General features: G+C 55.4%; 2 protein-coding genes across 13 annotated transcripts in view; one reads left to right on the top strand and one right to left on the bottom strand.

Annotated features, from left to right (window-relative positions):
* The window catches only part of SPTB (spectrin beta, erythrocytic), a 107,300-nt gene extending 85,823 nt beyond the window's left edge, over positions 1-21,477 (top strand). The window contains exons 25-36 of one of the 2 annotated variants that reach the window (XM_016141737.2): positions 289-493; positions 759-1,133; positions 2,430-2,674; positions 3,801-3,939; positions 4,350-4,434; positions 5,236-5,432; positions 5,732-5,784; positions 6,234-6,312; positions 15,523-15,782; positions 17,771-17,944; positions 18,204-18,246; positions 18,415-21,477. In XM_016141737.2, the coding sequence (XP_015997223.2) occupies positions 289-493; positions 759-1,133; positions 2,430-2,674; positions 3,801-3,939; positions 4,350-4,434; positions 5,236-5,432; positions 5,732-5,784; positions 6,234-6,312; positions 15,523-15,782; positions 17,771-17,944; positions 18,204-18,246; positions 18,415-18,582 (2,023 nt within the window). In that variant the 3' untranslated portion in view covers positions 18,583-21,477. Of the gene's footprint in view, positions 1-288; positions 494-758; positions 1,134-2,429; positions 2,675-3,800; positions 3,940-4,349; positions 4,435-5,235; positions 5,433-5,731; positions 5,785-6,233; positions 6,313-15,519; positions 15,783-17,770; positions 17,945-18,203; positions 18,247-18,414 lie in introns of both variants that reach the window. The other variant, XM_016141736.2, reaches the window with a different exon arrangement.
* Positions 21,478-22,524: 1,047 nt separating this feature from the next.
* Positions 22,525-26,990, bottom strand: part of PLEKHG3 (pleckstrin homology and RhoGEF domain containing G3) — a 62,068-nt gene continuing 57,602 nt past the window's right edge. For all 11 annotated transcript variants that reach the window (XM_036218377.1, XM_036218380.1, XM_036218378.1 and 8 more), the window contains 2 exons: positions 24,706-26,131; positions 22,525-24,234 (listed from right to left, as the gene is read on the bottom strand). In XM_036218377.1, coding sequence (XP_036074270.1) covers positions 23,519-24,234; positions 24,706-26,131 — 2,142 coding nt within the window. In that variant the 3' untranslated portion in view covers positions 22,525-23,518. The remainder of the gene's footprint in view (positions 24,235-24,705; positions 26,132-26,990) is intronic.

Genomic DNA, 26,990 nt, shown 5'->3' with positions numbered 1-26,990 from the left:
TGGGGTAGCTCCCCATGTGCACTTGTCTTTTTAGGCTTCTCAGAGTGAGGGGCAGTAATGAGGAGGCCTTCGCCTCCAATGGGGATACATTTCTGTCATCCCCTGAAGCATCATTGTCTAAGGGACAGTTCCTTCTCTCCCTAACTCTTCCTCTGGAGGAGTCACTGCCATTTCTCCTAAGCTGCACTCCCCATCACAGGGCTGGGAGGGAGTAGGTCAGCTCCCCTGAGCTGGCTGCTCTGGGTTCTCTGTCACTGTCTCTGAGCACGTTCTTGTTTTGAATTCCAGGGAGCAGATCATCAGACTTCAGGGGCAAGTGGACAAGCAGTATGCGGGGCTGAGGGACATGGCAGAGGAACGCAAGCGGAAGCTGGAGAACATGTACCACCTGTTTCAGCTAAAGCGAGAGACCGATGACTTGGAGCAGTGGATTACGGAGAAGGAACTGGTGGCCTCATCCCCGGAAATGGGGCAAGACTTTGACCACGTTTCTGTGAGTACAGCGACTCCTTTCTTTGTTTTCCTCGAAGGCAGCAGATGCAGGAGACGCCATTCCAGATACACGCACAGCCCCTGCCAGCTGCAGGGCACTGCACAGAGACGCGGGTGCAGTGATGCGCACTGGGGCCCCCCTGGGGAAAGTGTGCCGGTGCAGGCCCCAGGGGTCGTGGCTGCCGCCCAGGGCGTCTGCAGCCAGGGCAATGCCGCCACCTGCCCCTGAGCCCCAGCAACTGGATTTCTCTCTGCCCTCCATCCAGCTGCTCCGGGATAAGTTCCGGGACTTCGCCCGGGAGACCGGGTCGATTGGACAGGAGCGGGTGGACAGCGTGAATGCCATCATCGAGCGGCTCATCGACGCGGGCCACGGAGAGGCGGCCACCATCGCCGAGTGGAAGGACGGGCTGAACGAGATGTGGGCAGACCTGCTGGAGCTCATCGACACACGCATGCAGCTGCTGGCCGCCTCCTACGACCTGCACCGCTACTTCTACACAAGCACCGAGATCCTGGGCCTCATCGACGAGAAGCACCGGGAGCTGCCCGAGGACGTGGGGCTGGACGCCAGCACCGCCGAGTCCTTCCACCGGGTGCACACGGCCTTCGAGCGGGAGCTGCAACAGCTGGGCACACAGGTGCCTGCTGCCCCTGCCACCCCGTCCCCATGGCCAGCTTCCCGGAAGCCCTCAGTGTCAGGTTCTCTCCTGGCTCCCACAGGGGAGCTCTCTAGAACAGGGGGGACCTCTAGAACAGGCTCCAGGAGGTTTTACCTTCTCAGGGAAGCAATGGGACAGGCAGGCAGAGCGCCTGGCTTTCAGACTCCGTTAGCTCCTAGTTCCTTAAACTGAATCTTCACAAAAGCCCCATGTGTAAAATACCTTAACAAAGGTACTCTTTCCGATTGTGCAAAGTATTGCACAGTATTATTAGCAAACACACATGTAATGCTCTTCTGGCACCAAGGACTGTTCTAAACAGAATATGTAGTCACTGAATCCTCAGAGCCGCCCTCTGAGGAAGGTACTGTCATCATCTGCATTTGATGGATGCGGAGAGCACGGTATAGGGAGGGTAAATAAGGGGACGGGAGCACACAGGTAAGCCCTGGAGCCAGGATGCAGCTCCTGGCAGGAGACTCCGCCCACAGCCGTGGGGCTGTCCAGCCTTTCCTCACAGGGACTGGAGGGGCCTCTGCTTAGACCCCCTCCTTTTTTTACCGGGGTGCCCCCCAAGGTCCATAGGGTTCCTCAGAGGTCAGTGTGATTGAAGGGATTGAGGTGGCCCCCGCTGCCAGGGGCCACAGGGCTTCCCATGGAGCAGGAGAGGCGGGCTGGCTGTGTAGCGCTGCCCCACCCAACAGGGCTCAGGGCCTCTGCTTCACCCAGAAGACAGACATGCTAGGGATTTATCCTCCCACTGGACGTGAGGCCTGGAATGTGGCTCTTGTACCTCCAGGCACCAGAGCCCTTGAGGCAGGTACAGCCCCAGGGAGGTCTCAGAAATGAGGCTTCATTGCCCTGGAGCTGGCCTCAGACACGCGGTCGGTGCAGCCCCTTCCCTGGAGAGGCATCATGCAGAGTGGTCGGGGACTCGGGCGCACCTGCAACCCCAGCTGTCTCCCTTTTCTGGTGTGACCGACCTCAGGCCTATCACTTGGCCCCCTGAGATGCAGTTTGCAGTTTCCGTATCTCCAAAACTAGGATGATGTTAGTACCTCATTCACAGGGTTATTGTTAAAATGAAGAGTAATAAACATGAAGTGTTTAGAACAGTGCCTGGTACACAGCTACGCTTATTATCGTACTTCTGAGATCAAAGGGCATAGGGTCTCTCTCACTGCGCTTTAAGAGGATCAAAGCCCAAGGTAGGGGAGGGGCCTGCGCTGAGATGCGTCTTTCTAGGAAACAACCTCCAGTGCTGTCTGATCACAGGTACAGCAGTTCCAGGACGTGGCCACCCGCCTGCAGACAGCATACGCTGGGGAGAAGGCAGACGCCATCCAGAACAAGGAGCAGGAGGTGTCTGCCGCGTGGCAGGCACTGCTTGATGCCTGTGCTGGGCGCCGCACCCAGCTGGTAGACACGGCGGACAAATTCCGTTTCTTCAGCATGGCCCGAGACCTCCTCTCCTGGCTGGAGAACATCATCCGGCAGATCGAGACCCAAGAGAGGCCCAGGTGAGGCAATGACCTCGAGGCAGCCCCGCTCCTGGGCCACTTAGACCCAGAGGCTGGCAGATAAGGGCTGCAGTGGGGAGCCTTCCCGAGGGGCAGTGCTGGACTGTGGATGCAGAGTCCCCAAGGGGCACCTGAGGGCTAGGTCCAGGCAGAAACCGAGTGGCTTGGCTTCTGCTGGGAGTACTGACCGTTTCAGAGTAGAAGGAACCCCGAGTGTGTCGAGAAAGACGTCTGTCGGTGAGGGCTGTGACCACGGTTATTAGTGAAAATACACAGTTCACTGTTTACTCTTCCCCCAGTGCTGGGATATGGGGGGGCCATTCCCCTAAAACTCAGGAAGGAACTCCTTGCCCATGGGACGAGGGGAGGGGGGCGGGGAATGAGGGGTGGGGGTGGGCAGGAACAAGGGCAGTGAGAGCCTCAGCAGGGATCAGGGCTCCTGACATTCTGTGTTGTGTTAGCAACTATCGCCGGCCCATCTCTGTCCCTCTGCCCTTAGGGTGCTTGTCCTGACGGGTGAGCTTTAATATTTCACATCTTTATCGAGATATAACTCATACCGTACCATTCAGCATTTAAAGTATACCATTCAATAGTTTTTCATGTTTCACAGTTGTACCACCATCACAGTATAAGTTTACAAGACTTTCAGCACCCCAGAAAGAAACCCTGTACCCCTTAGCAGCCATCACTCATGCCCCCTTCTCCCTCACTCCTGATAGCCACTATTCTATGTTCTGATCCTCTAGACTTTTTATATAAATAGAATTACGTATGTGGCCTTTCTTGACTGGCTTCTTCAGTCAGCATGTTGTCAAGTGTCGTTCATACTGTAGCATGTGTCAGTACTTCATTCTTTTTTATTGCCAAATAACATTCCCACACTTCTCCGGGGTCCCTGCACCCCCACCCATACCCTGGCCACTAATCAGCAGAAGACGCTAGGACGTCAGTGTTCCTGCTGGGGCCAGGCTGGCAGAGAAGGGACTGGGCTCAGATTCCCAGGCCGGCGGAGAGCAGCCCCTCTCATCCGTACTCGGCATCAGGCAGGCCAGAGTCGCCAAGCATTTCCTCCTCCTCCAAACTCGTTCCCCTCCGCCACCCTCCTGCCCCCTTTTCCCCCCAGAGATGTCTCCTCGGTGGAGCTGCTCATGAAGTATCACCAGGGCATCAAGGCAGAGATCGAAACCCGGAGCAAGAACTTCAGCGCCTGCCTGGAGCTCGGCAAGTCCCTGCTGCAGCGGCAGCACCAGGCCTCCGAGGAGGTGAGAGGGGCAGTGGGACGCAGACGGGCCTTCTCTCTGTCCTTGCCCCCACTCTTGGGGGACCAGACATCTTCCTGGGAGGGATTTTTCCAAGGAGGCTCGTCTTCCCCCACTTGGAGCATTGGTGACTAGAGCCCCACCCACCAAACCCATTCAAGGGGCTGGCTGCTTCGTAGAAAGAGCAGGCTCATAAAATATCTAATGCCCACATGTGTACGTGCTTTGGAACTGATGACACCCACTTCTACATGTGCCTCAGAGAGGTTAAGTAACTTGCCCAAGGCTGCACAGCTGGCAAGTGGCAGGTTCACGTGACCAAGCCCAGCATTCTTTGCAGCACCTCTCTGAACGTTGCCTCACATGGAGGGAGGGTTCCCAAAGCCTGAGCTGCCCTTTCTTCCTCCCTGCAGATCAGAGAGAAACTGCAGCAGGTGGTGTCCAGAGCGAAGGAGATGGATGAGAAGTGGACGGCCCGCTGGGACCAGCTCTGCATCTGTGAGTGCAGGCTGGGGCCAGGGACCCCGGGGGGCCTGGGGCCAGGGAGCATGAGTTCACAAAGGGGCGGATTTCCACCCCTGCCTGGAGAAGAGCCCCACAGCGCCACTTCCCATCAAAGCTCCAGGGCCAAGGGCCTCAGGGGTCCCCACGGGAGGCCTACGCGGACATGCTGCCAGGAGCCCTCCTAACAAGCCAGTGCCCCACTCTCTGCTTGTCCTTGGTCCCCCTCACCTCCCACCTGGTGCCGGGCTGGGATCCCTACAGAGCGTGGCCTGGGGAGGGGTCAGGGTAAGGCCGTAGTGTGTCCCAGATGTTTGATCTGAGGTGTGTCGGGCACAGATGGAGCTTTGTCCTCCGCAGCTGGAGAATGGGAAGGTGGAGAAACCCTATCACTCAGGCTCTACGGTCCAGGAAGACCTAGGCTGGCCCACGGTGGCTGGCGCATGATTTTGTGAGACGGCCAAGGGCTGGGAAAATGTGTTTAGGGCAGAAGATGTCTCCTCAAAAAGAGACGTCTAAACTACATCTAGCTTTCAAAATGGAGTTTGTTCTAATTAATGTGTTTTTAAAATGTCATTACCAATGGAGACGCTGTGGGGGCCCAGTGTGGGGAAGGAGTAGCCTTGGGCAACAGGTCGCCAATGAGCAGAGTGCCTACATGGCTCAGCGACACCACGTGGGTCTCCTGCCTGAGCACCTGCTCCACGTCGGTCTGCTGAGCAGCCCCCAAGGTCCCAGTGGGAGTGGACCGCTGGGTGCTGACAGACCCCTGGGCCTCTGTCTTGTTCTCCGTGACAGTGCTGGAAGTGTGCCAGTTCTCTCGGGACGCCTCCGTGGCCGAGGCATGGCTCATTGCCCAGGAGCCCTATCTGGCCAGCCAGGACTTTGGACACACAGTGGACAGCGTGGAGAAGCTCATCAAGAGGCACGAAGCTTTTGAGAAATCCACAGCCAGCTGGGCGGAGCGCTTTGACGCCCTGAAGAGGCCTACCGCGGTGAGCAGGGTCCTGGGGTGGCAGACAGCCTTGCCTTAGCGGGACCTCAAGTCAAGAACTCGGAGCCAGTTATTAGGGACCTATGGACAGTGTAAAAGCCTTGGCAAGAGGGGAGAGCGGAAAGGAAATAGGAGTGGTAGAAAGTACTGACTTTTGAACCAAAAGACAAAGGGGGATAATTCCAAAATGAACACACACCAGGATATGGTGGGCATGGGGAGGCACCTTTAGAGAAGGGTGTCTGGGAGCAGGCTCCCCTCTGTGGCTGCTCAGACCCCCTCGGCCTTTTCCCTTCCCAGCTTGAGCTAAAAGAACATCAGATCCTGGAGGAACCACCAGCAGAGGAGACTGGGTAAGTGTGGGGAGCAGCAGATGGAGGAGGGTGAGTGGGGACGAGGAGAGTGGGTGCTTTGAATCAGAAACAGCTCCTCATACATGTGACCTCTCACCCCTGGGCCACAAGTTAGAGGAATCTGGAGTGTCTGGAGCTTGCAGACAAAGAGGAGCTTTTGTTAACCCCAAATCACGGGTGGCCCGATGACCTGGTGCAGGCAGAACCGGGTAGGGAGCAGTGGCTGCTGCAGAGTCGCCTCCCCCACTCTGGGAGCCACCTGAACACAAGCCCCAGAGGCAGTTCTGTGTGGAACTGTGTCCAGGCTGATTAAACAGCTCCTTGCTGAGTGCCTGCCAGGCTGCGGGGAGCCCTGGGAGGGGAAACACTTGGTGTGTGCTCCCTAGAGGGGGTGGGGAGCCAGGCTTTGGGGTAGGTGCTTGTTTCTAAAGAGGGGCTGTCTTCTGCAGGCCTCAAGAGGAAGAAGGCGAGACAGCAGGGGAGGGTCCCCGAGGTCTCTATCAAGCGGCCACCGAGAGAACGTCCCCGGTCAGTTTCCTGTCCCGATTATCTAGTTCCTTGGAGTCGCTGCTTCCAGAACCTGGTCATCCCTTCTAGGCTTGGCCAGGGCTGAAGGCGTGGACAGGCCCTTGCCGCCCCGCACCCAGACTCCTTCAGATCAGTCTGCATTTTTCACTTAGATTTTCTTAATTCTTGACTAACTCCCTTCCTCCCTTCAACCCAAAAGAGACCGACATGCCAGCCCCTTGACATGACTCTATTAGTTTGGTTTTATCTAGTCTAATAAATTTTCTTATATAAATATATCACCATCTACGTCAGGGCAAACAGTGTATGCAGGGATGATTCATTTTTATACACCATCCTTTTTCCCATTTCCTCTCACACTCCATTCTTAATATGGTATCCCCCCCCACACACACACACACACACTCACTCACTCACACTCGAATAGATTGCCCGGTCTTGGCAGCTCAGCCACCTGTGTTTCAGGACACCCACGCCTCTAGCGGACTCCTCGCTCCTAAGCAGAGCGCCCCCCAGCTTTGTACCTTCCTGCCTTGAATCCCGTGGGTCAGTGAGTTTGGCTACGGAACTGGTTCTGGGGCGAGAGCAGACGTGAAGGAGCCCTGCAGGAGTGCAGGAGAGCCCCAGGGCTTCTGGATCACAGGGCCAGGCCCCCAACATATAGAGGAGGAGGGTATGTGACTGGGGGTTGGGGAAGGGACTAAGACCAGCTGCCAGTGGCCTGAGCACATGGCTTTAGGGCCTTTTCTGAAAGAGTCCCTTAGCTAAAAAGACCCAGGGGGCCTGTGTAGGGGGCCTGGGAGGCTGTAACCCAGGTTTGGGGGAAATACTCTGTGGAGGGACTAACTGAGGAAAAAGCAAAAAGTCAGCATGTGCCTTGCATGGCTTCACCACTGCATGCACCCTACCTCTCCATATGCCCAGCTGAGCTCGCCTGAACCTTTGGGTTTTAGGGAAATTGGTATTCTAGGTAGAAATGTCTGGTATACCAACCACCGCAGAAAAAAAAAGTACATACACTGAGCATTTCCCGTGTAGAATCCCTGTCTGGCGCATACTTCAGCCATTCCCACACTTCTGTGAGACACACAACACACACTCACTCTCAGCTCCCCCTGGGCCTCCCGCCTGTCCGGAGGCCTCCCTTTCTGAGCTGCACCAGCCCTTTATGTCCAGCAGAGGGCTCCGGCCGGAGGGTCTCTCCCAGACGTTCCCTCTGAAGCAAGCTCCCATCATCGCATGTGGCGTCTCTGGTGGACTTGGTCCCAGCCCCTTTTTCCCAGTGACAGCCCCCACCAGAAGGAGAGAGAACTCGGGGGGCTGGCACAGACTGTGGACACTGAGGCTGGGACCGTCCCTGCCTCCTATACTACCTGCGCTTCGGCTGTGCATCCCTGTGTGTCTGTGTGCAGTGGTGTCCCAGGTCTGCGGGCTCCTTTGTGACCACCTGCATCACTCCATCCATCATTTGTGTCATGTACGTCTGTGCAAGTGTAATTACATGTGTATCAGAGCCACCTCCATCCAACATCTGAATGTCAGTGGATCTTGGGGGGAATAAAACATGCTTGGACCTGAGTCTCTCTCTGGAAGGAGGGAGTGAGCCCACATTTGAGACCCTTCTCAGAGAGCCAGCCACCCCACCAGATGGGAAACCCGGCTCGTGCTCGGTACCTGGAAGAACCCAGATGGCGAATCAGTGAACACCAGGCCCGAGGCCTCATGGGAATATCTCCTGCTGCTGCTTCTGTCTCAGCCCTGTGTTGAGTTTTCATGAGGATCCATAAACTCCGAGGGAGGGCGTGATACCCAACTGGCCTTTGAAATGAGAAGAGAGAATGGGTCCCACGCAGGCTGGGAAGCCTTTACAGAAAGCGCAGGCCTTTCCCAGGAAGGGCCGGCCGCCTGCTGCCCCTTCTTTCCGGTAGGCCTGCGTTACGGTGGCTCTTCTCCTGTCCCGTGTATGTGGTCTGGTGTCAGTGCCCTATAGAATAGATCCACGCGGTGTTGCTTCATGTGAAACTCATCACTAGTGCATGCCAGCTTCCTGCTTGGGGCAGCAGACGGGAGTGAACCAGGCACCTGAGCCCGTCTAGACTGCAACGCACAACAGGGCGGCCACCCTGCAGACCCCACCCCAGTTTTCCCCTTGCAAGTGTGTGCACGCGCACACACACACGTGTGTGTACACACAGGGCTGGAGTGCCATTCCACGCATCACCATTTTCCTCAAACATATTGTGTCATGCATTACCTCTCCCATCTCTTACCTTTCCACATTAGAGTATTCTGGTAAAAACCAATCCATTCATACAGGTAAGTGTGTGTGTGTATGTGTGTGTGTTTGTGGTCTGTCAGGCAGAAGCAAGATATCACAATGGGCCAAACTCCTGGGGTGCAAGTCAGGACATTGGGTCTAGTCTTGAATTCTGTAGGAACCTTCCAGCATCATTTTAGACAAGCCGCCTAATCTTCGGTGTCTTCGTCCTTATAAAGCCTTATGTTCGGGATTACAGAAAGTCCAGAACATTCCTGAATGTCAGCAATGTGCCTGAATAAAGGGAAGGGCAGGAGAGGAGTGGTTTTCCCCATCTGACTCTCGTCCCCACAGGTCTAGGGAACCTGGCTCATGTTTGTCAGGTGCCGGCAGGTGTGAGGCTGCGGATGGAAGGACTGGAGGGCTGGGGTGTTTGGGGAAGGCAGGAGGGCCGAACCTTGGCTCCTGCAGAGGTCAGTGCCCTGAGGTGGCCCCAGGTACTGAAATGGGGGGCCTGGAAACAGTCTGGGGCATTTCCCTCATTCCCGGTGCCTGGGGCACCCTCACCCCAACACCCTTGCCTTATGGGTCTCCCCCTCATCCTGGGCGTGGCTCTGGGAAAGCCTGGGGCATCCTGCTAAGGTCCTCATCTTCCAGCTTTGAATGCCTCAGAAACCTCAGTGTGACATTTGTGGTTGGATGTTGACTACTGAGACATTGAGGTTGATTTCACAGAGCAGAAATGGTATTGCCAAGGATCCGAGTCACCCCAGGCCTAAGGGCCCCTAGCCAGTAGCCTTGGGACATCCTCTGTGCATTGTGCCTGTTTCTGGCTCTGTGGTGGGAAACTGGGCCTGTGTTAGGAACCCTCCCAAAGGGGATGCTGTGACAACGCAAGTGACATCCCTGAAAGGGACTGTTGCTCCTCGGGGCTGTGACAAGAGAGACTCTGTCTTCAGGGGTCCTGTTTTGGGTGATCGTGCCCTGCTTGCCTTCAAGCCTCAAAGCTAGATCCTTTCTGTAGTTCACAGGGACCCTGGGGCATGAGGCAACTATCTGGGTGACCTTCATTATCAGCCCCCTTCTTTGGGTTGTCAGGGAAGAGTCTCTTAACTCAAGCGCTCATGGACAACTCTTACCCTGACCTTCCAAGACTGCCTGCAGCTGGCTCCCTGGGGGAGAGGACTGGCCTTGTCATTATAGGGGAACAGGGGAAGTTGAGACTCCTAGGTCCCTGGCCTCTGCCCGCCATGGTCTTAGAGGTCGCCGTGGCTTCAGGAGAGTAATCAGCTCTGGAGAATGTGAGGGATACCGCCCCAGAGGCTGAGCGGGCACTGGGTTGCAGCCAAGACACCTTTCAGCTAGTTCCCGGCTGGCTCTAGCTGCTGCCATCCCCTTGGCAACCTGGGCAACTCTCCGCCCCCATCAGCGGCCTCACCAGCAGGCAGTCTGGAGCTTTAATCAGCAGCCAGAGGCTGGGCTCTGACGTCTTTGGATGGAAGGGATGTGGGTGTGGAGGCAGCAGCTGTGTTTCTTCTTGCCTGAGCAAGCTTTCCCAGTCCTCCTCCCCTCCCCCTGTGTAGGCCGAACTCAGCTGCTGTTTCAGGCTTTTTGCAGTGAATGCGAATCGTGTGTTCGCTCATAACGAGCAGTCCCAGCTAGAAAGAACTTCAGTCTTTCCATAAACCTGGGTGTGTCCTTGTCTCCCCAGGATGCCTGACTCAGCGTGGCAGGGGTGTGTCTGCCTGTAGTCTGGCCCAGAGCCCCGGTACTTTAGGCTTCCCAGAGAAACCTGCAGTAGGCTCTTTCTAGACTTGGATCTACCACTGAGTCAGTGTGCGTAGCTGTCTGTCCTCTAGTCAGATGTGATCTTTTTGGCCTCACTGCTCCAAAGGCTCCCTCCCAAGGTCTGTCTTCTAAGCTCTGTTTCAGAGCATCCCAGGTACTATGCGAGCTCCAGACAGACTCGGGGACCACTGGAGGCATCTCAGAAATGGAATCTGATGGGTGATGGATCTGATCGGGAGAGTCAGCATCTTCTAACTCTTTTTAGTCTCTCTAATGCTGATCAAGCAAGCCACCAGCTTCTCCAGGGCACAGGCTTGAAGAGCCCACACCGTGGTGGGAACGGTGACGACAGCCCGAGGAAGCCTCGCTCTCTCACCCGCGATGCCGGTGGACCAGGTCTCCTCCTCTCTGTCCGAGGGGACCCCGCACACTTTCCCCTCCATCACCCCTCACTTCTGCTCTGTTCCCTCCCGTCGTCTTTCTAGTTCACCAGTGGTCATCTCAGAGAGCCAGCCGCTGGGCACAGTGTTGATCCACTCTCCATGAGAGCCCCTTGCCACCCCGGCCGCCAGTCGCCAGTCGTGGGGCATCCCACTGCCTGCTCCACCCTCAGCTCCTCCCGCACTTTCCCCTGTTCAGCAACTTCCTTCTCTCCTTAGACGCATGTCTCTGCCCACCCTGAGTTCCCATCTCTTCATCTCTTTGGCTGCTCCCAACTCAGCAAACCATCTCTTTTTCTTTTCTTGCAAACAGCTGTCTTCTGAACAACCTTCCCAACCGGTCTGCCAACAGCCCATTTCACCCCTCACCCTGAGGAGGAGCCCAGGCATCAGGGGCTGGGGGAGGGCACAGCTCTTGGCTGCTGTTACAGCGTGCGCCAGCTTCCCCCACCCTCCGGCCGGCCCCCCAGCAGCTCTTCAGTTGTCTAAGGCATCAGCAGTAGCTCTTATATGGCTCTAAGCAGCCTTCCTGGCCCCTCCCAGTGTGGCTCTAACTTGATGATGCTGCCTCAGCCCATGAGCCACATGTCTTACGTAAGCTGAGCTCGTCTCGTTGAGACCGTGGACCCCATCAGACAGGTACTCTTCTCTGGAGCAGAAGTACCACCACCATCCCTTGCAGCAGAATTTAGTAGGAAGAGCAGAGCGTGGGACCAGACAGTTCTTGATCCTCAATCTTCCACTCACTAGATGTGTGACTGTGGGCAAGTTACTCATTCTCCCCGACCCCCAATTTCCATCACCTCAGGAATCAGGGTAAGGGTAATACTGGACTCACAAAGAAAGTGTGAGGATTGGAAGAGAAAACGGAGGTAGAACATCTGGCATCTAGTAGGTAATTACTTAAGTCTCTATTTTTTTCTCCATCCCTCACTGCAGACCTTCATATCTTAAAAGGAACATCTTCTATATGAATTCTAGCATCCATTGCCTAACCCCTCCCAAAGCAACCCTCCTGGAGCGCCCTTCTCCACCCCCGCCCCGAGGCTCCCCGCACACGTATTTTGGGCCCAGTCCTTGCTATGATATTGAAGGGCAAGACCATCACATGGCTAAGGTCAAACTGCCTCTTTCTGGGGCTCATCCTTATGCCCTGGTTCTCACTTATCAGCATTTCCTTTACAGAGAAATCCCCTCATTCATTTCTTGTTAGTGTGTCTGGGTTCACAAGCCATCTTCTAGAACCTCCAAAAGACTCTGTGGTCGCGTGCCAGGTTTTCTTGTGGGAGCCGGAGAGTTATCTGTGTGCTATTTCCCTGTGCCACCTGCTGGCTGGGCCTGGAAGTACACCTTCAACTCAAATCTAGAGAAGGAATGTACCCAACCTGCCTCATTTCCCTTCCCTTTCTTGAACCTCCTTTGTGGAGGAGACCCCTCACCCCTCTGCCTGGTATTCCAGCCCAAGTCAGCTTCCTAGCAAGGCAGAATCCTAAAAAGTCAAGTTTACAAGATCTTACAAAGACTCCGAGGTGGCCATCGCCCACCCATCAGGAGCTAGGGCCTCTCCGTTTGACTGCAATCCTATAAAAGGTTTTCCTGTCTGTGACCTTTCCTCCCAACCAGCAGCCAATGCCACCTGCCCCCTGCCTTCTGACATCGTGATCCCGGCAGCCAGTGCACGTGCCATCACGTCGGACATCTCGCCCCGCCCCCACCCACCTGTCCATGAAACCAGAGAACCTGGCTCCGCACTGCAGGCAGCACCCCGCCCCCCATTCCAGCCCCCCACCCCGGGCGAGTCACTCCCACTTACGGTCTAAGACTCCCTAACCACCCCAGCCTGACACCCAAAACTTGCTCCCGGGCTGGGGGAAGAGACGCAGATGAGAAAGATGGGGGCATGGTTTGAGCAAAAGAGCCCTCCTTTCCTAGGCCCCAGGGGTAAATAAGCGTTGTGCCATAAGAGAAAGCTGGGGGCGGGGAGGAGGTGGCAGCGGGCCCTCCAGCCTTCAGTGTCCCCCAGCTCCTCTGGGTGGTTTCTAGGCTGGGTACCCCTCGGCAGTGTCGGTGTGATCTGTGCATCTTCCTAGTGACCCGAGTACTAAAGCAGCAGGCCTCCGCTTCCTAGAACGGAGGCCAGAGCCTTAGATCATCCCATGCATTTAAGGCCTTTGGCAGAAGCTGCCTGTCGACAGCCGCATGAGTAGCCAGCCCCGGGCCTCGGCTCCTCAGCCGCACCCTGTTGCTGTCCGCAGACTCCTCTGCATGCCGGGCAAGGCAGAATCCCCAATATTAGAGCATGGCATGGTGCCAGAGGCAGAGCAGAACTGTCCCTCCCCTCCCTTCCCCAGCTTTCACAAGATGACATAAAGCTTATTCACCCCGGGGCCCTGGGAAAGGAGGGCCTTTCTGCCCAAGCCACGCCCCCATCTTTCTCATCTGCACCTCTTCCCCCAGCCCAGGAGGAAGAAAAGCCCTCCAGGCCTGGGCGTGGGAGGGGACAGAGCTACCAAACGCCCCCACCTCCCACCCTCACTCTCTGGCCTTCAGGGTAGAGGAAACAGGGTGTATTTACGGTGAACAGCCAAGAGCACAGCTGAGATCTTTGCATACGTTAGAAAACCCCCATTTTCCAAAGCCAGCTGATGACTAACCATTTAGCTTATGATCACACTAGCATGGCCTCTGAATGTTCCTGCCAGGGAATGTGGGTCAGGCATCCATTCGGAGGAAGCAGAAGAAAGGTGGGATTAAGTTGGGAGGCAGTCCTGAAAAAAAATCCGTCTTTCAGAGGATAGTTCCAGAAAGGAATAATGGAAGTAAAAGTATAGGAAGAAAATGTAGACCCATAGTTCTCTAGTTAAGACGAGTCTCAGGAGGCTGGGCGAGGGGGTGAACGTGGCTGTGAGGATCTGCCAGGCTTGACTCCCAGCATCTGCCACAGCATCTTCCCTGAGACCCCAGGGCAGGTTCAGGGAGGGCTCTGACCCACCAGCAGGAGTGGCGAAGCCAACTGGAAAGGTAAGGGGTGAAAAGAGGCTTCACGTTCTGCAGTAATAATCCACTTCCCCAACCTTTATATCCACGTCAGAGGGTTTGCCTGATTGGGTCCAAAGAAGGACCCCAAACCCAGGATCCCAGCCCTACCCCTGCCACACCTGCCCTTGTTCCCTGCTAGAGGACGATCCAGGCAGGCCTGTGGGCCCTCCAGATCCTTGTGGCCAGTGCTGGCTCACTGCAGACTCTTGATACAAATACTGCAAGATGCATAAGGATGAGCATGGCCTGGCCACAGCTATCAAGGGGTTTTAAGACAGGAAAGAATGAGAGCCTTAAAGATGTGGTAAAAACTCAGGCCTGCCCAACTCTGGAGTGCATGCACTTAATTGCCTGCAATATCTGTAAGCTGTGTGATCTTGGATAGGTCACTTAACCTAAGCATAGGTTTTCTCATAGATTGAAGGCGATAAACTAGGGTAGCTTTTTGTCATATTAAATGAAATCTTACTGGAACCCCAACTTATAACTGTTTATTGAACCGTCCTAATATGATGGGATATGAACACGACCAGGTTTACCTTTCTTCCAAGCACTGCCTTCAAACGTTTCCACTGAGCCTCCCTTCCCACTCCTTAGTGCTATCTGCTTGGGGGCCTCTAAGGACCTTTCCCACATAGTGCTGTAAGGTCTCCAGCAAGTCAGGCCTTTGAGACAGCATTCTGACCATGTGATTCAAACTAGGCTGCCTTCCTTGGAGTTCATTTAGCACCTAGGAGACCTACCCATTCTTGCCCCACCTGGCAGTGGGAGGCTGGCTGCCCGCTGCTGCCCCAATCTGTCCTGCCCTCTTTCCTTTGCTTCAGCGGGAACAAGGGCAGCTCAGCAAGGCCTCTGTGTAAGGAGGTACCCAGCTGGGGAATGGGAGGCCTGCTTCCTCTTCTCATGGGCACCTGACATACAGCGTGTGGCTCCACTGGAAATGCCTCTCAGCTCAGCTCGGGCGGGGAGCTGAGAGCACCCCACCCTCCACAGGGAGGTGCAGGGAGGGGAAGCCACAGCCTTCCCCCAGAGCGGTGGCTCCTTCCAGGTGACTGTCAACCCCTACTACACATTAGAGAGTGTGAAAAGATTAATACCAAGGTCAGTTAATGCAACATCTTGAGGGGTGGGTCTGGCATGTTTTGTTAAAGCCCCCAAGGTGACTGTAAAAGGCAGCCAGGCTCAGGAAACATGCCCTGCTCCAGCAAATCCCCATCATATAAGGGAAGGACCAGTTCGGCTCAGTTCTCCCTTTTTGAGGTGGTGTGGGAGTCGTAGAGCATGGTTCATGTTCAACATCCTAGTACAAGTGTTCTTCAAACCTGTCTTAGCAGCAGACTCCTCTCTTCATAGGAGATCTTGCCAGAACCCATGTAGAACTCAGCCAGATTTGCAGCATGTGACTGAAGCAAGGGTTCGGGCCCGGAGCCAGTCAGAGAGCCAGCGCTTTGCCAGCAGCATCGGGAATGGCTCATCCCTTCCTGTGAAATCGCAGGACCCCTTAGCTCACTCTAACCTATTGCTGTTAATTGTGGGGGGTGGGAGGGGTGGCGGAAGCCAGAGATGAGGGCAGAGTCTAGGGAAGCAGGCCCGGTGGGGGGCTGCTGGCTTCCCCCTTCTGCTGAGCAGCCTTCCATGGGACAGAACCCCCAGCGAGGTGTGCCCCTCTCCTGTGCCCCTCAGCAGGGGGAAGAAGAGAGGCAGTGGCCTCGGGACCTGCCGCCACCACCCCCGCCAGGGCCGCGTGAGCAAGGGCAGGAGAAATCCGGTGAGGACGAGAGGCCCAGCACAGAGCCTCTCTTTAAGGTCCTAGACACACCGCTGAGCGAAGGTGATGAGCCTGCAACGCTGCTGGCCCAGCGGGACCACGGGCACAGTGTGCAGATGGAGGGCTACCTGGGCCGAAAGCATGACCTGGAGGGGCCCAACAAGAAGGCATCCAACAGGTGTGTGGGGAAGGGGCTGCGGGCGGGAGAGCTGGGCGGCTCCCAGGGACCTCACCAACACAGCCTCCGCAATGTGGGTAGGTGTTGGGGGAGAGGGGGCCTCTGCCTCTGGTCTTAAGAAGAGCTCCTAGGCACACTTCTGGGGCAGCCCACGGGCTACTCAGCATGATGAGGAAAGCATATCTTCAGGTCCCATTCCAAGCTTAAATCCTCTGCCCTTGTTTGTACAAGTTACTCAGCCTAAGTTAGTCTCCCCTGCATTTGTAGAAGCCCCTGCATTTGCAGACACCATGCCTGGGGCAGAGCAGGAATTCAGAGAACACTTGTTATTCTTATCCCAAGACTGGGTGACAGGTAGGTCAATCTTGGCACTAACAACATATCCTTGACCAAATCCCACTTATTATCCAATCTGGGCCTCAGTTTCTCCAACCGTAAAATCAGAGAAGAGGAAAAGTGGGGTTGGTGTGGATGCCTCCGAGGTCCCTCCCCACGCTGTCATGCAGTGGCTCTGTGACCCTGAGGGACTCATCCAGAGGTTGTGTCCTTTCCTGACCTTGGGTTTGTTTTCTCCAGAGATGCCTCTACCTGAGGTCCCTGAGGGCCTCTGCCTTCAGGCAGCAGTCCGAGGTACCAGAGAAACAGGGCAGCATTAAGAGGTTGAAGCCAGTCGTATTCCTAGGCCAACTGGCAGAATACAGAGCCTGTCCTGAGGGCCACGCCAAAGCTAATTCAAATTCAAAAAATGAATTCGGGGCCCCACTGCCCTGAAGAGGTTTAATGCTTATATGGAGAGTCTACCAGGAAAGAGAAAACTAGCACTTATTGAGCACCTACTACGTGCCAGGCATTATGTTAGAAGTGACAAAATCTTCACAACCACCTTTTGACAAGATTTCCATTTTACAGATGGAGAAACAGAGAGGTCATTTGTTCAAGGAAGGATTTTACTCCAAGACCCAGCTCCTGAGCAACTGCCTTATTTGGGCCGTAAGCTCAAAGGTGGTGGTGAGGGCTATAGGATAGATCCCCAAGCTGGGCGTCAGAGACCTGGGCTCTGTAAAATGGCTCTGCAGCTAGCTTTGTATCGGTCGCATTCTCACTATGACCTTCCAGTCCTTCCTCCCTGTGTCCTACTAGAGCTCTACATTCCTGCCCCCGAAAGGGAGGAAGAGAGGAAGGAGAAGAAAAGCTTAATGTTGCTCAGCTTTCATGACTGTGAAAATGTAACATGCTTCCCATTTGTCAGTGAAGGAGCTCAGGTCAGCCTACACCTTAGCTTATAAACATGTTGCTGTCACCCGACCTACCGTCTGAGCCTTGATTTGCACAAAATGTTTCTTTAAAAAGTCCTAGTACAATATACGAGGCATATATCATCAACAAAACCCTGCACTATTCACTGCACAGTTCTGTAGTGAGAATCAAATATGCTAATGGATATGGAAATGCCTTTTGAAAAGTTAAGTTTATACTGTTGATCTTAGACTCAATAATTCTACTTCTAGAAATGCATCTCAAGAGAAGATCGAAGTTATAGGCAAACATTTATGCACAGGAATGTTTATCACATTGTTAAATTGTACTACTTAAATTTCCAGTATCACAAGATCCACCCGTAGAGAGATTATTTATATATATATGATGGGGTACCATATAGCTATTCAAAATTACTTTCAATAAATATTTGAGGATGTGGGGAATACTCATGACATAGAGATAAGCTTAAAAGTAGGACATAAAGCTGGATATATGCTATATATGTGAATAGAAAAAAACTAGAAATATAGAAAATATAAATAATAGTTAACTTTTGGCAGTGGAATTACATGGAGATGATTTTCATTTCCAATTTTTTATTTTACAGTAAATGTATCACTATTTATCAGGGTAAAAATGGCGTAATAAAAAAAAAGGTACAGCTCTAGGAATTTAATAGAGAAGCTGTAACAGAACTGTGGGTGATCTTCCTGTCTGCATCTTCGTAGGTCCTGGAACAACCTGTACTGTGTGCTCAGGAATAGCGAGCTGACCTTCTACAAAGATGCCAAGAACCTGGCCTTGGGGACGCCCTACCACGGGGAGGAGCCCTTGGCCCTGAGACATGCCATCTGTGAAATTGCTGCCAACTACAAGAAGAAGAAGCATGTCTTCAAGCTGAGGTGAGGCCCCTCCTGTCTGCTGCCCCTTCTCTTGATTTGGCATTAGTGGCTGGATAGGGGCCCACCCTATGGGACCAGCTCCATGCCTGAGTTGCCCCTTAGGGGTTTTTGAAACCAGGGAGGCTGATGGTCCAGATTTTTACCTCTCTCAGAAGGTGCTGTGCTGCCTGAGAGGGGACTGTGGGATCAGAGCCAGCCCTCTGCCCAGGCAGAGGGCTCCAGAGGTGGCTACATGGCAAGAAACCCTCTGTCTTCCTAGGTTGAGCAATGGCAGCGAATGGCTCTTCCATGGCAAAGATGAGGTAAGTGCAGGGCAGCTTAGCCCAGACCCCTGCTAACAAAGGGGCAGGCGGAGGAGACCCAAGACACTTGCCCTCGAGGCTCCTGCAGAATGGGCACTCCTGGGGTACCAGCCCCCATCCTTCGCAGGGCCCTGGGAGGTGTGGGGTTCTGACCCTCCCGCTCTGCAGGAGGAGATGCTGTCCTGGCTTCAGGGTGTGAGCACCGCCATCAACGAGTCCCAGAGCATCCGCATCAAGGCTCAGAGCCTGCCCCTGCCCTCCATCACCGGCCCTGATGCCAGCCTCAGCAAGAAAGACAAGGAGAAGAGATTCAGCTTCTTCCCCAAAAAGAAGTAGCCTCTCACGGCGCTGCACAGTGGGGCTGGGCTGCAGGCGCCGCAGTGCTTCCCTCGGCTGCCTGGGACAGGCTGGAGCGCCCATGGCCGTGACTTCGGCTGCAGCCTGGTCCTCCTCCCGCCCGCCGCCCAGCTGCCCGCTGCCTGCTGCCTGCCTGCTCTGAGTCGCTGGGCCGGGCTCTGGGCCCACGCTGCACTGCAATAGCTGCCTTCGTCCACCCGGCCCGGCCTGAGGCCTGCTCCCCACCTTCCCGCAGAGCGGCTCCAGGGACAGGGGCTCCAAGCTCCGCCGGGGCCCTGAGGCCTCCAGGCCTGGGAACAGATTTCCAAGGCACATGCCCTCTTCTCCCCTCCTCTTGGGCTGAGGGCTCACCAGTCCCGCAAGCCCCATAAAAGCTGGAGAAGGAGGCCGATGGGGTTCCTCAGACGCTGCCCACTCCCAAAGCAAGTCTTACTGGTCACCTCCCACACGGTTGCAGCCAGGGAAAAGGAAAGGGAAGAGGACACTGAAATGCCTGACCCGCCCCTGGGGCATGAGGAAGGAGCCTGCAGGTCGCCTGGCCCTGGAGCGAAGGCTGCTGGGGACTGAGGAGACACTCCGGGCCTGTTCCCCGTTGGGCTTCCTCAGACCTGGGACTCTCACCTCAGGAGCCACATCCCTCCCTCCTCCTACCAAAAAAGAGGGGGGTCCTCATGTGAGGGGCCCCCTGTTGCCTCCAGCACCCTTTGCTACCCCCGTAAGTGGTAGAAAGGAAGCTCAGGAAGCTCTCTAGCCAGTTCTTTGAAAACTGCAGTTAGAGCGTCGAGCTCAGGGCTCAGACCTGAAGGGAGGTAGACTGGCCCTGACACTGCCTCCTGCGCTGCCCCTCCACTCCGGGATCCCCGCTCCCGGGAGCAGCTGCATCAGCAATATCAGACTCAGACGCAGGACCCCTTAGGGAGACGACAGTACAGTCCCCAGATATAGGATGGACAGCCCAGCACCTGGAGTAAAGCATCCCAAAGCCAAATGCCCAATGTGTATTGTCTGCAGCTGATACCATCTGAGGGTACTGGCTGGACAGAAAGCCAAGTTCGTGACCTATCACTCTGGGGTGGCAAACATAGCCACACCCGGGTATTAGCACTCACATAACCCTGGACAGCTTAGACAAATGCTGGGGCCAGAGCCATGAAGGTGTGGCATCCCTTGCCCAACTTCTCCTAAAGGTCCTGGCCTTGGGCCTTGAGGGAGTCACATGGGTGCAGAAGGCACCCAACGTCTACCCCATACATACCCCGTCCTCAAGCACAGCCAAAAAGGGGCTCAGCAACCTAGTTCCACAGGGACAGCCTTCCCCGTGCCGGTAAGGTCAGACTTCTGCGAGGAAGAGAGCATTCGATCCACAAGGATTGTCTCTGCCACTCTTCGAAAGCAATACAGCTCCAGCCGAGCATCTGAACTGGGGTTAGGTCCAAAAGAGCGGTCAAGTTGGGTGCAGTAGGCATTTTCCGGGGAAGACCGTAAAGGTCCTGGGGCCTGCAGCTGCTGTTTCTATCACCTTCCCCATGGGAAGGAGACTTCGACACACAGATAATTCCATTAGAAGTGGGTGAGGCTCAGGTAGAAAGCACAGGGGCTAGGCAGAGTTACTAGACCTTCCCGAGGAGCCCTTAAACAGGCACAGCCTGGGGATCATGATCCTTATGTCAAGGCGAAGTTGACACTTATCCGATGGAACATGACAGAGGTCCCACCTCTGTAGCCAGGGTCATCTGGCCTCTGTGAACCTAACCCTGTGGTCCTCTTTGTACCTACAGGGAACCTAGTACAGACCATTCACCAGCCTTTTTCTACACCAGGGGAAACTAAGGCAGGAAGCAGTGAGGTGACTACACTCACCTGACAATAAAGGTCTCTGGTGCATCTGAGGGCATGGCCTCCAAGGCAGATAGCATGTTCCTCGTTGAAGAGCAGGTTATGACAAGAGTCTCCCTCCACTGTTGCCCCAGCAAGCTACATGTGGCCCACCATCTATTGCCAGCTCCCCACATGTCCCTCCCACATCGCACAGGCCCCCAAAGACCCTCAACCAACTGGACGAACACTGTAGGCACCCAGCTTTGGGAGACTGTGCCACGCGGGGGCTAAGCCCCTGGTGCCCTGGCAAGGTTTTTTTCTTCCTTACATTTTCTACTCTGCAGTCTTTTCTTTAACAGTATTCCCAAACTCGGTTGACACAGCTCCGGTCCACACCAGCATAACAGGCTTCCTCCCAGGGCAGTTTCGAGGAAGCTCCTTCTGGGCGTGGTCAGGCAGTCCTTCCCTCTCCTTCCCAGGCCTCAACTGACCCTGGCTGAGCGGGGTGTGGAGGCCTCTTGGGCTTCCTTCCCCCACCAGCACCCGTAATGGGAGGCCTGTGGAAGGCTCAGCTCTGCGCCACACCGCCATTCCTTCCGGCCTATTGGAGGGCAAGTGTCATCCCTGAGGCTGGTCCTGGATCCTACTCCTCCCTTCAGTGGGAGGGGGGCAGAGACCCAGGACCACATGGCTTGGCCCCTTGAACAAACAAGCTCAGGGGGGACACAAGGGAGGAGGCAGCTACAGAGGACTGCAACCCTGTCGGGTACAGACCATGCAATTGGGGCCCAGCTGGGTGGGCCCTGTCCTCCTCCTGCTCAAATGTGCTTCCACCAAACAGAGGAAACCCATTTACTAGTTTTTTCTAATAAACCAATACTCCATATTTCTCTCCATTTATTTGGCAAGGCTCGTTTCCCTTTGAACTGGGCCAAGGAGGGAGCTGTGTCCACAGGACCACTGTAGAGACTGAGGAACAGACTCTCTAACTTACCCCTAAGAGTCTTATGGGATAACTCTGCCAGTAAGCAGGTCCCGTGTCTCACCTGAGACTCAGAAAAGCTCGCTTGGTCATGCATTCAACCATCGTGAGGGCCTTGAAGGCCTTTCCCCACAGAGCTCAGGACAGAGACCGTAGCTGGACATCAGGATCACTAGAATCGCCATGCCTAGGGTTCATCTCCAAAGGGGAAGGTTTCATTTGGTCTGGGTGGATAGAATGTAGGCAGGGTCATTTTCCAAAAGGCTCTGGTCATGGTTCTAATGGGCAGCCAGTGAGAACTACTGAGCTAGTCCCAGACATAGCTAGATAGTTGTGTAAGGGTCCCCTGGGGAAAGCACTGTGCCTCCCAGGCCCCACCTGCTGAAAAGCCTGTCAGGGAGTTTAAGAAACAGCCAAGCATCCATCTCCTTCAACTGACAGATGAGAAAAAAGCAAGAGTTTAGGTGGCCCAGCTAGTTAATGGCCGGGCCAAAGCCGGGACCAAAACCTGGGCATCCTGACCCTCACTCTAGTACGTTTGTGGCTACTCAGCATCATAACTGGTGACTTGCCTGGTAGAAACCAGCTCTCTCCTCAGCAACTGTGGAAGTGGCCACAGATCATTCGGGGCAGTTGGCAGGGCACAGACTAGCTCTGCCCTGTCTCCATTTGCCTTTAATCTTCCCTTGACCTCAACAGACTCTGCACACCCATCTTCAGGCTGAGCCTGTCCCCCTAGTCAGCACACTCTCACGGCCCTGAACCAGCAGACCTATGGGGAAACTGGGTACAGTTCTACCACCTGGGTCCTGCAGCCCCACTCCTCCCAGGCCCAAGCCAGGAAAAAAAAAAAAAAAAAAAAGTAAAATAAGTCTATCCACCATAGAGAAAGGGCAGAAAACCCAACTAGAAATAGGGAGGCACTCAGCCCTTTTGAATCAAAGATACTTTTTTGAGAATTGGATAAAAACTTAGGATCCATCCCAGAAAAATGTACTTGCACTCCTCAGCCACCTTAAGACATTTCTAGGTTCCAAGTTTAGAATCCTCGTCTTCTAGAATGTCTCCTGGGGATGAGAGGGAGAGAAAGTAAAAGGCTCCAGACACTGGAAACTTCTACCTATTAGAAAAGTCTTCCATTTTATTCCCCTTCACACACTGCTTTTAGTCCAACTTCAGCCCTTGAGGAAAAGAGCTAAAGGCTGGCATGAAGCCCCTGCCCCCGAGACAAGATGCCAGGCTACAGGTAGAAAAAGAAGTCCATAGAGTAGTAGCAAGAGATCAAGTCCCCTCCTACACATCCTGCTACCCCAGCCTCCCCCATGAGCACCCTGGAGCCTCGTGCTTCATGAGCATAGACGGTGAACGAGTGAACGTGGAAGCTGCAACCTTCACGGTCCACTTCCCCGACACCCCTGGCTACTGGCTACAATCGACTCTCCCCACCCCAGCCAGGCCCAGTAAGGAGGCCACACACAGGTCGGTTGGTCAGCAGTGGTTATTGCACCATTGGCAAGTAATGAAATGTGTATGTATACATTAGCGACAACCACGGGGTCAGCAAGACAACCCACAAAAGTACCTGAACTAAGTCCATTACATTCTTCACCGGAGGGGAATCGACAGAAGAACATATACTCGTGCACACACACAAATGCACCGTAGAAAGGAAAACAATAAATTATGGACCTCGTTCCTGCTTGGAACCTAAGAAAAGGCACAGATAAAGGGCAAAGCCTCCCCAGGCCACTTTCTTGCAGCTCCCCTGGCTGGGCTCCTCAGTTTGGCAGTGTCCAGCCAACGCTGGAGGCCTGAGCAGGGCTTGCTCTCCCTGGGAAGAGGTGAGCTTAAATATTTGGCTTCTTATCAGGGAAGAACTATATACAAGGGAAGTGGCCACATGGGCCTCAGGGAGGAGGGGCTCCTCTGGGCCTGTGGAAAGTCACCGTGAGCCTGGGGCAGCAGCAACACTTTCACAACAGGTGAGGGCACTTGCTGAGTACACCAGAGCACTGTTGCAGGGCATGGACTTCCTGAGGGCTCTGAGTGGGGCTCCTGTGAGCAAGATGAGCTCCTGTGTGCCAAGGTTCCGCCCTATCCCCCAGGATTCAAGAGTCAACCTATAGAGTTCAAGGCCTGGAATTTCTCCCTTAGGTTTCTCACTCTGCCTTGCTGGCTTGGGTCCACTGGGTCCCTAGGACCTTCTTCCTTCAGCTGATACTCTGCAGACTCCTGCAAATCCTGGCCCTGCCCCACCACGTCTGCTGGTGAGCTCGGTCCCTGCCTGCTGCCCTCCTCCAGCCCCACAGCAGGGCCAGGCAGGGGCTCCTTCTCCAAGACAATCACCCGCCGGTTGTCCTCTAGGGTGAGGTCTGCAGTGACGTACAGGGCGTCCTTTCCATCTGGCCCGGGAGGCTGGGACTGAGCGGCCTCCGGGCCCGCCCGGCCCCTCTTGGCTTTCAGGCTGCAGCAGCGGCCCACCTTGCCCGACACAGGAGGCTCTACCATGTTCTCCGGCACCGAGCGGCTCCGGTTGACAGGTGGACCTCGGGACCGGCTGCCCTCAGCCTGGGCCGCCTCGTCGTGGGAGGCGTATTTGGAGCAGAGCTCTCGGACATCAGGCCAGTTGAAGGTCTCAGTGTCCACGGGGCTGAGGGGGCTTCTAGTGGAGGGCCGGGTGCCAGGTGAGATGGTCCTCGGGTTGGTGGCAGAGGGGCCGAAGGAGAAATGCTGCGGTGACGTCTCCCCTGCAGAGCAGGGCTTGGGCGGGCTGTGCTTCTGGGCCCCTGTCTGCTCGTGGTTGAGTGGGGACAGCACTGGCTTTCTCTTACCTATGAGAGAGAACACATGAATCACTGGGTGGGAGGAGAGAGTGAGCTCTGAACAGCCTTCAGCTCACTTCCCAGGCGAGGCTGGTTGGTGGAGTTTGGGGTGTGATAATGGGAGAGAACGCTCATTTACCATCTACCGCCCCTTTATCGAAAGGAAATGGGAAGAATTAAAAAGAGTCAAAGGAGGACAAGAGCTCCGTTTTCCTGGAAAAGAGGAGGTGTGGCCACATTTGCTCCAAACTTCTCCACTGCTCAGGAAGAGTTGGGGGAGGGCAGTGAAGGGGCTCGACCAGGGCTGCCTGTGTGGCCTTGGGGCGTCACACCGGCTGCCAGGGCTCACCCAAGCCCTCACTGTGGGGTCCAGCCCTCTCGAGGTTCTTTAGGGGTCCCTTCCCCCCAGAAGCCAAGTGGCTCCAAAAGGCTCTTTGGCCCCAGGCTTGAAGGAGGGGCCCACTCTCCATCCCGTCATACCTTTGCCCCCAGACTGTGTTCCAGCTTCCTCCTGCAGGCCGGGAATGATGGGAGCTGCTCTCTCCCACTGCAGTGGCGGCCTGGTTGTCACTGCCTTGCTCTTGATCCGGAGGCTGTACTGGCGGGCCAGCTGGTAGACCCTGTTCTTGACTTTCTCGCTCACATGACTGTCCATCACGTGGGAGAGCTGCACAATGCGGGGGTGCAGTGGGGCCACCAGCTCTCCCTGGGAGCCGCTGCTCAGCTCTTTCACCAGCTCCTTCAGCTCCCGGGCGAGGTGGGCAGGGCTAGGCCGCTCGGTGGGGGAGGCGCTCTCTGGCGAGGCAGTGGCCGACTCCTCGGTGATGGCCCCCAGTTCGTGCTCCTCCAGGATGAAGAGTGGCTCATGCAGGTCAAAGCCATTGGCTTGACCTTGGCCTGGCCCCTTCCGAGGGCTCCCCCCGGAAGCCTCTATCCCCTCCCAGATCTTCACAATTTCTGAAGATGGGCGGAACTCAGCATCTGTGATAGGAGCTGGGTCCCCAGCACCTGCCTGGCCTGGTCCCGGAAGGTCAAACAGGGCCCATGAAGCTGGCCGGGAGCCCGCCTGTCTCTTGTGCCCCAGCGGAGCCACTGGCTCTGGGTCCGGCCTGGGAAGGCTGTTGAACCTGGAGACCGAGTTCCTCACCAGGCCTTTGGGGATGTAGGAGAGGCTCTCCCGGCGCCGGATGCTAAAGCTGGCATCGTGGTGCTCTGCATTTTCGTAGTAGCTCTTGATTTTGTCCAGCAACAGCCGATCTCGGGTAGAGAGCATCGATTCCTTCTTGCAGGAAGACCTGTCAGGCTCCCCTGGGCAGCCTGGGCTTGGGGGCTCTGTCCCGTTGACCGAAGGGCCACTCTCTGTGGCCACCCCCACACTGAAGTCCATTTCTGGGGAGAGCGGAGAGCTGAGGGAGTCTGTGGTGCTGCCATGCCGGGCTGGGCCCTTCTCGCTGCCCTCTAGGCTGAGCACACTGCTGCTCCGGCTGGTCAGCCTCGGGGTCCCGAAGCCCGTGGGCTTGCTGTCCTCCAGTGCTAGGCTGCTCCGCCGAGAGAAGCTGCTGACGAACCGCTCAGCAATGACGCTGGCCTGGTCCAGCACAGAGGGTGGCAGAAGGCTCTCGGGCTCCTGGGCAGCCCCCATTTCTTCTTCTTCTTCTTCTTCTTCTTCCTCTTCCTCCTCCTCCTCCTCCTCACTGCTCAGGGCCTTAATGTCCTCGGTGCTCTCTGCCACCACAAAATCCACCATGTCACTTGGGTGGGCCAGTCCCAGCAGCTCCTGATGGGCGTCAAGCTGTGTTTCCAGGACTTCTGGAGACTCTGTATCTGAGGGCATCTCCTCAGTGCTGGGACCTTCCAGGGCAGCAAACACCTCCTGCTCTGTCCCAGGCTCAGGGTCTGGATCAACCTGGGACAGCACAGAGAGCTCACATGAGACCCGGGGGAGAAGGGGACAGCATGGCCTACTCAAAGCCTAGTGAGAGTGGGCTGCGGTTTAGGACTGAAGGGGCAACAGGTCCTTAGGGGGGAATCGGAACACGATGCTGTCCTTTAGTGACCCTGCAGCTGGGGTGCTGGGCCCATGTCCTCAAACTCAAGGAGACTTCTAGGAACACAGATGGGGAGAGTGGTGGCACCTCTCTGTGGCGGCCTGCCTGGGCACTCTAGAGACAGATGGGAACACACAACACAGGGTCGGAGACATGGCACCAGTATTCCCTGCCCAAAGCGTGACAACAGCTCCCTGAAGCCCTAGAGGCAGGCTCCCCACGTGGGGGTTGTTCTGGGTTCAAACCCAGGCCTGAGCCACATGAGGCCGCTCCAGCTTCTCTGAGGGGCCGGGCCGCCAGAGTGGCCACCAGCCATGCGAGGCTCCTGAGCACAGACCTCCTGGTCTGCAGTGGGGGCTAGTCCAAACTGAGAGCCGCTGAAAGGGGAAAATCCACACCAGACTATAAAATCGTCATATTAAAAAAAAGTACAAAATGTCTCATTAATAGCTTTTTGTATTGATTATACCTTGAAATAATGGTTTGGACATACTGGGTTAAATAATTTTTTAACGTGGCTGCTGGACAATTCAAAATTACACATGTGGCTCGCATTCCACTGCCACTGGACAGGGCCACTCTAGACTCTTACCCAACGTCTTCCAAGCTTCTCAGTCGGGTCCTGGCTGTGAGGCCCACCCGGGGGTCTAGGCCTCACAAACTTTTCCCTGTAACTTTGGGAATGCAAAGGACTCCGTTTCCAGATAGCTTGGGGGG

Source organism: Rousettus aegyptiacus, unplaced genomic scaffold, assembly GCF_014176215.1.
Source record: "Rousettus aegyptiacus isolate mRouAeg1 unplaced genomic scaffold, mRouAeg1.p scaffold_m13_p_3, whole genome shotgun sequence".
Lineage (NCBI taxonomy): Eukaryota > Metazoa > Chordata > Mammalia > Chiroptera > Pteropodidae > Rousettus > Rousettus aegyptiacus.
The sequence above is the reverse complement of the archived record's forward strand: the minus strand, read 5'-3'. Positions and strand labels throughout refer to the sequence as shown.